Source organism: Ostrea edulis, chromosome 8 (genome assembly GCF_947568905.1).
Source record: "Ostrea edulis chromosome 8, xbOstEdul1.1, whole genome shotgun sequence".
Lineage (NCBI taxonomy): Eukaryota > Metazoa > Mollusca > Bivalvia > Ostreida > Ostreidae > Ostrea > Ostrea edulis.
The window spans coordinates 41,400,542-41,412,689 of NC_079171.1; the positions used below are offsets into that span (position 1 = coordinate 41,400,542).

General features: G+C 31.8%; 1 protein-coding gene across 1 annotated transcript in view; it reads left to right on the top strand.

Moving 5' to 3' along the window:
• The first annotated feature begins 6,602 nt into the window (after nucleotides 1-6,602).
• The window catches only part of LOC125661684 (multiple epidermal growth factor-like domains protein 10), a 43,343-nt gene continuing 37,797 nt past the window's right edge, over nucleotides 6,603-12,148 (top strand). The window contains exon 1 of the mRNA XM_048893786.2: nucleotides 6,603-6,718. Coding sequence (XP_048749743.2) covers nucleotides 6,667-6,718 — 52 coding nt within the window. The 5' untranslated portion in view covers nucleotides 6,603-6,666. The remainder of the gene's footprint in view (nucleotides 6,719-12,148) is intronic.

Here is a 12,148-nt window from a genome sequence, read left to right on the forward strand (position 1 = left end):
AATATACACATATGTATGAAATAGTCAGCCAGGTATTCTCTGCTTTTTTTAAAAAAAAAGTATAAAACCATTATTGGTAAATTACAGTTACACCACCTACTTGTAACTTCATAAAACACCTAATGAGATGTTACATCAGTAGAGTGAATGAAAAACATACTTCAAATTCAGATATAAATGTTATGTAATATTTCTTCGAAATTGAAATAGTTTTTTTCTGTCAAACAAAGAAAACAAAAATACCAGTCTGCATATTGTATATATAATACTTTTTCCCCGTGATTCGGATCGCGGCCGCGGGGTTTTCTGAAAGTGTGCACGGGCAACACACGTGTTTCCGTTTCAACGAAAACAACACAACAAACGCTTGTATTGTATTTACATCTTGAAAACTACCTGATGTCAGATGAAGAAGTCTGAATATACCCTGGATATCCTGTTGCAGGATGACCCAAACTATCATGCATTCAGTATGAACATGTAAGTTGATGTAGCCACATAGGCCGACTAGGGAAAAAGAATGTTCGAGGTGATGTCATGTTATGAAAAATTCACGATTAATAAATTTACCGCGATTTGATGCCATAATTTGTCGTTTCATGAAAGAAAATATTTATATTTTATGAGATCTAAACCAAGTGTATAACACCCAATTGTTTATTAAGAGCTGGACATATCTGACATCAATTAATATGTCCTTGCACGGCATTAATCAGTCTGACCCCCCCCTTTTTTTGTATCTCCTCACCTGACGTGCAAGTGTAAGAAGAGGGTGGGTTTAGTGTACGATGAGAAAAGGGTGGAATGGTTTTAATAAGACTGGGCATTCATAACCATTGGTGCGGAGGCTATTTTCCAAGATTTTTCTATATTTATAAAAAAAACAACTTATCTTTCTATGAAAAGAAATCACAATCTGTTAGAAAAGCATATATTACATTACTGTATTATCGTAATAATATAATTTATTACCATAATTTGAGTTTTTTCTTCATACTGTAACAGAAATAAAAACAAAATGTGTGTTTGGGACAAAAGATGGGGGGGGGGGGGTAATATCAATCACAATCTGGTTATGACAAGCTATTGAAAAATCATTTAATTATATTAGCTATACATGCTGGTGTGCTATGAGCTGATGGGCATGTGCCCACTTCTTGCTTAGATTTTCTCTAATTTCGACTAAATCCACACCCCATCAGAGTAGTACCATGCCAGGGGATTTAGACACTGTGTGCAATGAAGAACCGATTCAATTCTACTTTAAATCTGGTGCCATTCAATTTCCCTCAGACGCACAATATTTTTGCTGGACACTGTATGTTTTAGCCTGACTTTCTTCAGTATTTGCTCCCATGTATATGTTGGGCATAATGCTAACACCATGATGCATTTTTTTTCAATACGCACTCTGTTACACTCGCAATGTATAATGAAATAGTCCATTCATCTGATTTCTAACATATGTATGTAATCCCTTACAAAATAGCACTTCAAATATAGGACATCTCTATCTTTAAATAAATATGACCAGTACTTTCGTGCGAAACTGTCCCTTACTATCATAAAGCTTATATTCTGCTTTAAAACACAAAACAATAAGTCCGCGCTTTTACGTATCCGGTTTTAAATTTTAAACACCGACTAGAAAGTTCCAGTTATAACTTTTTTGTCTCATGTTTGTAGTTTACGAGAACTGTACGAGTCAAATTTAGCATTCAAATGTGAATCTTAGATATATTTACCATGAATTATTATAGTACCAAGTCCTCACTAGCTCCAATGTTACAAAGCAATGTAATATCTACATTGATCTCTAAAAGGCTCATAGCTTGCAATCTAAGCCTGAACAAGTTAAAAATCATACATAGGCGTGACCCACACAGTGGAATTCAAACTGATTTTAGTGAGTTTGTGTTTGGTTCAAAGAAACCCAGAATTATAAATCCTCAGAAAATCATCAGCAAAGTTCTTGAATATTTGAACTCTTCTTCACAAGTACTTTCAAGAAACAAAATTATTTGCACATGAGCTGTAGTTGCTAGAATCTACACATATGTTACACTATATTTATTTTCTCTATAAGTATGAGATAGCATGTAGGTCTTTTTATGTATGATATGATTGATAGCCAAAAAAAAAAAAAAAAAAAAAGAATAACAAACACACCAAAAAAATGTGAGAAAAATCTGCTGAATGATGTGAGCAGATTAAACAGCAATTGTGTATGTTTTCAATTGAATATCTTTAAAAATTCTCTCAGTAAATGAATAGCTATTGGTTTTTATATATTATAGCTTAATATGATGTGCTTTGGTGCATATTTTTAATAAAACATGAGATCATGCATTCTTGTGTTACAATTTGGCTTTTGCATTTGGGGGTATATGTGCTCTGTAGCACATAGTATAAAAATAAACCCGCAGAGGTATGTCTAATATTGGTTTTTTATTTAGTTTATGAGTTGTTAAAGTTATTTAAATTGAAAAAAAATTGATTGACAGAAATGTCTAATAGTATTTACCTACCTTAATTGTATTTTCATCTTTAAAAAGGTTATTGACATCCCAATCTTTAATTGGAAGCTTCCAGGTATATTCTGCTAGTGACATTCTATTGGCATTGGAAGGATGCTTATGTAGAGGACGCAGGGACACCTGATCCAAGATCTGTGGCATTTCAGTCGGATCGACAACCTGGCATTCAGGTGGTATGACTCTTTGAGGTTGAATATAGGGTTAAATTCGTATACTTTTGGTTAACATTCAAATGAATCCAGATAATACATTCACAAATGAAATCATGGCATTATGGTACACTTATATGGATGTACCATTTTACTGTTTATCGTTGCATTACTGTATATAACATATATACAAAAAGAAACAAAACACGGAAAATCATTATTCTGTATCTAATCATAAGGGATGCTAAGTGTTTTAAATGCTGACAAATAAGGTATGATAGCCAATACTGATTTTATTTACAATTTTTATTTTAGATATGGGACCTGATTATTCAGAGAACTGCAAATTTTATGAAGCTGTTTTTGATTGAAGATTTGGTTTTCTCCATCTGTGTTGCCACCAACCATTATGCTGAGATATTCATATCTAGGGGGGAAAGATTGTCATATGCTTCCTAAGGAAGTTCGCAGCCTCTCACTGAAGAGGAACTGTACAGGTATTACTGGTTTTAAAGTACCGATATTGAAATTGTGATTTCCAGTTAAAAACGAATAATAAAATACATTTTAATAAGATTACCTTTACCAAAATTAATCTTGCTGTGCATCTAACACATTTATTTAATGTGTATTACAATTACCTCAGATAAAATTTTACAAGTAATTAAATGCATGGTTTTCAGAGGGCCTATATTATAGAAAACATTTACAGAGCCAATTGACTATTCAAAAGCTCTGAGAATACATTTAAGTATAAACAATATTTTTTTCTTCTTCAGATTTTTTGTCATTATCTTATACATGTCTGCTGTGAATTTCCATAGACAGATATTGGTCAACAGATACCCCTATCTGAACAACCCAGCATCAATGATTATGTCTAGAAATGGGTTTTAAGAGGTTGAATATAAGAAGAACAATTTTTATTAAATATAATGCGATTACATTTAAATTTAGTGATTGAAAGTAAGTACTTGAACATTCATATACAATGAACTTAGGGAGGAAAAAAGGGCATTACTTTCTCATAACATTTGATATTATGATGTTGTTGTTGCTTAGTAAATATATTTGAATACAAAAAATAGATTATTTTAGATTTTAACAGAAAATATGAATACTATTTTGTGGGACATAATGGCATATTATGTGTGTGTGTGTGTGTGTGTGTATATATATATATATATATATATATATATATATATATATATATATATATATATATATATAAAGCACTAGAATGACCAATGACATGAACAATTTGAATTGTCAAATTTTCGGAACAACCGAAAACAGTTAATAACAGAGCCTGCAACATGTAATCCGCTGGGAAAGTGTTTAGCTAGTTTTGTAGTATAGCTTTAGTGCTTATTGTTAATTATATTTGTGTTTTCTCCATAATGTAATCCTTTCACGTCCTGACGAAGGGACAGGTTGTCTCAAAAATTTGACAATTCCAATTGTTCATGTCGTTGGTCATTCTAGTGCTTTATACAATTATTTAATATAGATTCGACAGTTTTGGATACTGAATGTTGTTGGTTCTTCAGTGCTTTATATATATATATATATATATATATATATATATATATATATATATATATATATATCTGTATATATTCCAGAGAAAAAATATTACAAAAATGTGCACTTAAATGACCTTAAACCCCATAGAAGTCATGACAAACTTTATAAAAAATGTCCCCTGTCCAATTCGTAACAAAACTATATGTCACATGCCTACCTAAAATTATGATACATGCAGATGTAACTCGATTTAAAAATATTGTCATTTAGTCTTTAAAAACCTCTAAAATGTGCCGGTAGAGTAAGGGTTAGGTGCCGGCTTGACAATTGTGGTACCATAGACAAATCCCGGGATATCCCTGTATATGGTACCAGGGGAGGCGGAATAGACTGAGGACCTGAGCCAGTACTTGATTTCCTATTCATATGTGGTATTCTCTCTTTGTATGGTACCAGGAGGTTTCCCTCATCACGGTCACCCATGGGCGGGCCTTTGACCAGTTGATGGAGCCAATTGGTGATTCTCCGGTTTTCGTCGGGGGAACTTTTACATTATATAAGTTGATTGTGACAAATAATCGCCATAAAAATTGTAAGATTCAAGTTTTTTATTAAAGTTTTGTAATTTATACGATTTGTCACGTTCATTTCGGCATCTGGAATTAATTATATATTTATATATATTAATTTTCTCATGTGTTACTTCTAAATACTACAATCAATATTGTTTTTAAATACAGCATACTTGATTTTAGAGTGCATGGTAAATCACGGCGGTGTAATTCACACTCATGCGATTCAATCAAGATGTATGAAATGTGCCGACAGATATCTTTCAGACCATTATTAGTTTAACAGTTTAAAACCCTGATCATTCACCCAAATCATACAGACAGGTCGGATTACGTAAGGGTTAATGTACTCGTATCGCTCCATTCCTTAAAAGTAATGGACCGAGGCCCCGAAGGGGCCGAGGTCCATTGCTTTTAAGGAATGGAGTGATACGAGTACATTGACCCACTTAAAATCCACCTTTGCTGGGCCCCTCGGGACAACCTTGTGCAATTTAATCATGTCTTACATTTTTCATTCTTTTGTTGCATTTATATCTACTTGTATAAAGGTTGTCCTACTTTCCGAACACTCCATTCCTGAAAAATAACGGAGTGTTCGAACAAAAGAATGACGTCATAGGTGGATTTTAATGCTTACATTTACTTCCGTGTTTCGATCCAAATGTGTCGCCAACATGCTGCAAATATGTTTGATTATATTGGTTTTACAACTGTCCACAACGTATGCTATGGTGCCGTATATACTTCACATTCGTTGTAATTTGAGTCGAATTTCGTTGGGTCTCTTTTGAGGTATTATTTCAGTTTAAATTTGCAGTACTTATCAACATTGTTAAATACGTATTTCATGTACATATATGTAATATACTCCTCTGCTTAAGTTAATCCCCAATAAAAGATATTGATATTAAAAGCAACCTATATATTTATATAACAATTTGTATGCAATTTATCGAGAATGTATATTGACCAGATTCATAATAAAAAAAACAAAACAAAAAAAAAACCGTTTAACTACATGTTACAGAGTACAATCGGTTCTAAAAATAGAACACATGCCTAAAATAACGAAGTGTTGATATGCACATGTTTTGACTTTACGAACAATTAAAAATATGTTTCTGTTCTATAAATTTAAGAAAAATATATTGTATTTGACTGTTTTTAATAATTTTTCATTCAATGAATCATCCTCTTGGTTTCAAAGTGATGACAATCCAATAGTTATACAAAAATATCGCCCATGAGGATTTGTATGCATTTTTGTATAATAGCTTATTATGTATAATATTTTATTTTTGTTTATTCTCACGTTAAATATTGCGAATTTTTTGTTTATCAATTTTTGAAACATCCTTTCCTACTAATATTAACCAAGGATTATTCCATTTACCTGATCAAAATATGAAGATCACGGCGGATGTGAGCGGCCAACATGTAAGTCTTCTAATCAATGCCACCTGACCCCACACTTGTTATGTCCAGAGTCTTTCTTTGCTCATCTCATATATTTTATTTCTGAAAGATTTGTAAGATCCATCACTGTTCGTTATCCTCACGTGTCGATTGCTCACTGCATCATAATGTTTAGTATTCATACCATTTTGTAATTAATGTCCACATTGGAAGATCGGTCATGTCTAAATAACTTCAGATGAGCCAGTACATTTGAATTTATTAAAATGCATGGTAAATCATGGTTGTATAACCCACACTCATGCTATTCAATGACGATGTATCAGATAACTTTCATACCATTTACAGTTTAACATTTTAAAGCCCTGGCCATTCACCCAAATCGTACAAACAGGTCGGGTTACTGTCGGAGAATTTTGGTGTAAATTTACTTCCTTGGTTTGATCCTAATGTGTCGCCATCATGCTGCGAATGTCTTTGATTTTATTGGTTTTACAACGGTGCACAGCTTATGGTATGAACTCGTAATTCATTTATATTTAATTTTTTTTTGTAAAATGTGTGCAGTATTTCGTTGAGTTTTCTTTTAACTATATTTTCGATTTGAATACCCGGGTAAGTAGTACTTATCAAGACTGTTATTCGAATTCGCCTTGCTTGATCTTATATGCAATACAATCATATCCTTAACATTTCATGACTCGTAGATGTATTTCTAACATACTATTTCAATTTTCATTTCAATGCTGTATGTACAAATGCATGGTTTATCTACATGCATAAATTATGTGTGTATCCTGTTCTAAAGTATCGGTTTTCATTACCATATAAACAGGTTTTGGCTTTTAGAAATATGTACTTCTTGTACGCCATTAAATGTATTGAGGTACTTGATCACACCTCTGGTGTTTCTAAAGGTCCATGTTTGGCGTATTCTCAATTCTGAACTGTTTATGGGATTTATGAGATCAACAAGAGTTCGTTACTATCACTTTTAATTGAGTTCTGCACCATATTTTGTTTCATTAGTCAAGTGCATAATGATGCCAAAATAAACACACTAACAATATGAACATTGTTGCATGCAAATTTGTTCATTTGGAAATCGAAAGATAACTAAATTGCATTTGATTAAAACAATAAAAAGTAAAATCACGACATTTAGACTGTATCAAATACATGTAATTTGAAACTGCGAATCGCGATTAAACTGAAAATTCGTTAATCTTATATCGTAATTCAAACTTTTCATTTTAATATTATGATAAAGTAGTGGTGCATCAGAAATTGAATAACCCCCATGAAGAGCATGACTGTTGCGCTAACTTTCGTATTTTGTATAGTGATCGTGCAAATGTTTGCTGTACATTATCAAATTTAGTTCTATATTTAACACAGGTTAGTTGTAATTACAGAATATTGAACTGTGCACTGTACATGAAATATGTGGATATGTACAGTACGCAGTGATATCTATTTCCATACCCTAATACGTCCTAGTATGAATATAGATGCATCAATACATTAATAGCAAATGATAAGATTGTTTATATATAACAATGAAAACTTAGAGAAAAACTATGCAAATTCATATATAACCAGATAATATGACTATAAAGTACATTATTTATACAGAATGGTACGATGAGTCATATTAGCAACATTACACTATGATGATACTGTACAAATATTTGCAGATATACACCGAGTTTAACAATGGATATTAGTGATACATAAAATGTTATGTTCTCTATTCATCCTTCGAAAGGTGACTTAAGGGACACATTTCATGTTTTCAAAGTATACAAAATCATATTTATATTCCGCAATTATGAAATAGAAAAAATCGTATACGGGCAAAGGACTCTGGTATTCCGTAGCTCACATTTTGTGATTGGATAATCGAAGACATCTCTAATGAAAAACACAACATTTTAAGTGAACATGCCATTTATTATCATGATCAAACAAATGACGTAATAAAACAAAAAAGCGACCAAAACATACAGATTTAATTGGTTGAAACAACTTAAGTATGGTTCCATGTAAATATCAGGCAAAATCACATTTTCGTGATCAGTCCATGTTCACAATATGAACCCAAACTTAGCACACTAACTCACCGTAGTATGTATAGCAAATATACATAGTTGTTTTGATTTATTTGCCTTATTGCAAAATTATGGACAGATAATTATGAACATGGAGAATTCATGCATAGTGCAAATCTATACAAAACACTACTTGTAATCCCTTTGAAATCTAAAGATAGTGAAGCGGGTATCAACATTAATCATTATATAACATTAAACAAATGAAAAAGGCATGCTCTGAAATAAATATTTTCTTTTGAACGTTTCGATATAACATTTTAAAACCTCTCTGAATGTTTCGATTTTAATGCAATTTCGTTTATCGTTCTTGAATTTAACCTCGGCGATCGCTTGGGGCGCTTCGCTGTCAACCACACAAAGTGCGCGAAATATGGCGGATCCAAAACGTAATGCAATGTTCCGACAGAGTGTGATCTACCCTCAAACCTTCTCTAAAGGAAACGAATATATTTACCTTCGGGGAGTATCAGAAATACATTGATGCATATGGTGTCACTGAAGATAGGCGGAGGCATACAGACCGTGTGTGGAGCAGCCGACAACGAAGACCGAGCAACATGCAACATATCTTACGGCATGCCACCAAGTCGGCGCATTCTAGTAATTTCAAATGCTGCGATTTAGATATTTAATAGGACAAAATTCGCAATATTTAATATTACTAACATTAAAAATCATAATGAATGTTGTGTTATACAATGTAGCATCATCACAAAAGAGTGTAGTTTTATGTACTACATGCAGATTTCAGTCGAATATGCATATGAAAATGTAAGACATAATATGACTTTGTGAGATGAAATGTATAGTATATAATATACTTCTCCACTGGTGAAAATCACCGACGGGTTCAAATCTCGCACAACTGGTTTTTTCTTCTTCAATTTATTTTATATACACATCAAGGTATTGTTCATATCCACACTTTTTTTTTCTTTTTTTTCTTCTAAATATTGCATATGCACTAAATCATTTGTTTTAGTGGTCACTATCCAGTTCTTTACAAATCGGAATTCGTGTTTTAAAGATATATATACATATTATTAGACATATCAAAGACAGTATTTAGAGTATGTAGTTTTTACAGAATTCCATTTTACTGTCAAACAATCCATAATATTAATTATAAATCTTCGTATCAATCAATACGATTAAGTGCCCACTTGAGTCTTCTTGACATGATTTATTAGAAATCTATTATATTAGTATTTAACGTCTGCCTCAACTTGACATGATCATGGGGATTGGTCAATGCATGGGTTCTTGAATGTATATTTCTAATAATAATATAAAAATATCACAAATATCAAGTCATTTAGCTAATGCATATTTCTTTAAAGTTTTCATACCAGCATAATGGAGTGTCATTATCATCACTAAATGCATTGGAAACCTCTGTGGTAAATACATAACTGCAAATACATGTAGCACACATGTACCAATGAATCTACAGTGTAATTCTTTTTTATAAACCTCAAACTTGGTAGAGTAGCATTATATAAATAATCCTGATAATACAAGCACTATGTAAAGCTTATTACATGAACCCTTCTCATAATGAGGTGAAAGTCTCACCACACCCCACACCCCCCATTATAGGAAAATATTGATCCCTCAGAAATCAGACTCAAAACCTGATAGTACAGCTGTTGCCCTGACTAGTATTTGAACCTACTTGTCACTGATTTAGAATATTTGGAACACCTTCTCAATGCCATATACAAGTTTCTTTAAGTATTTCTTGTTTTCAAAAGTTTTATATGCTGTTTTAGTATTTTTATTTTTTCTAGCTACACGTATAATTTAAATATCAATGTGTAATGCTATTACTAGGTTCTGAGGTGTGTATATTAATTGAAAGTTTTATGAGATAAAATGTTCAATCTTTCTCAAAAAATAAAGAAATATATATATTGAGGAGAGAAAGATAAGTACTTTCTTGTGTCCCGAAAATCAGTGCCTATCTTATTCTAGTATAGGTCTCTGCAAAAACCCAAGGACATACTTAAAGTGGTGACAGGAGGAAAATCGATCAAATCTTGCACGTGAAACTACAAGACAATATTACAAAAGGAAAGCAAAAGAGTCCAATGTTGAACACCAAGAGAGTCTAAAAAAATGAATCCAAACAAACTATCAAAACTTTATGAAAAAATAAACGACAAATTGTCAAATAAACGTGAAAGCATTCTTATATGGTGTTTATTCAAATTATTTCAACTGATATCCCTAATGTACTTAAATTCGAAAGGGAACAACTTATGAAAGAATTAAACATCAATGGGTTGAACTGTGTAATGAAGTTGTGTTGATATGCAAAAATACATGTATAATGTGATGCATCATAGAAAAGCTCAAATGGTCTATTTTATGCAATTTTTTACTCTTCACTCACCCCTTTCTAGATGGCGAAGGTACAGCCATGAGTTACAACCCCTCCATTCCCACTCTTATTTTTCTTCTTCTCGATTTGCCTCTGCTTTGTAAATGTGTCCGTAACAAATATATTTCTTTGCTCGTTTGTTCCTTTATCATTTTATGCCTTGTTCGGGGTTACACATTGAAAAAAAATATGGTTTTGAAATAAAATATTTAAGCTCCAAAGAACTCTTCCGTGTTTATCTATCAGTATACAGTTTATAAAACATCTAAACTTACAAGTTGCAACTGTTAAAAAAATCGTATATATGATGGAATGCATTGATAAAATGATTAAGAATTCATTTCCAATTACTTTACAGACACTAATATCTACATGGATTATATAAAACGCAGTTGTTTTGTCATCTGAAAACAACCTGTAATCAGAATTGGTAAAATATTGTGCCATAAACATGATAAATGAATGAACTTACATTTCTTAAACTACATAATTTAATTTTAAAACAATCCCATTTCTACATAATTTTCATAAAATTACCCAAAGTCACTACAAACCTTCCAACTTTTTAAATATTAATGACACAAATGTCTGCACTTTCTGTTATCATTTTTATTTTTCCAAAACAACCATATATATCATACGACTGTAAAAACGTACATTTCACTAAATGTTTTTATTTCACTCTTACAAAGTATTCATGAGGAAATCAAGTGCTTAAAAGTTTATTTGAGCCATATCATGTTTCTAGAATTGTTAGCCAAAGTTTCAAAAATCGTAAATGCCCAGATCCTTTGTAATAAATGTTTTAAATTTCATATTCTATAGAGCAAAAATGAATTCAAAATGATTTTTCAAATAAAATATATTTCCAATAAATTATTTAGGGTAAAACACAAAAGTTGATAAATTATCTCTTTGTTGTATCATAAAGGATTGTCTTGAACATGTTGGATGCATTTCTGAAGATATACGTTTTAAAAGAGCATGGACATTCATCCTCTTTATACTCGGAACTATAATGCCAATCTCTTGTCACTCGAGCAACCTACAACGTACGTCGTTGACCAGCCTCACAATAGTTGTTGATAGGTGAATTTCAAAGTGAAAAACAATTATCAATCAAGCATTTTTTCTTTAATCTGTTAAATACCCACCCATTCCAAACTATCCAGACAAAAATACTTACAAGTTAAACTCGCCATTCAGTGCAAAATATCCTATAAAGGCCGGTCTGATAAGTTGTTTACAGTAACCTGAGGAAATCTGAAAGAAATGGGGTAATAATAAACGGACTTACGATCCCGACCCAAAATGCTCTGCATCGTTTCTCGCATTTACATCTATAGATATATCATTATGGTATGTAAACACATAAATAAGATCATTTTAGATATAAATGAACGTCATATTCATTTATATCTAAAATGATCTTATTTATGTGTTAAAA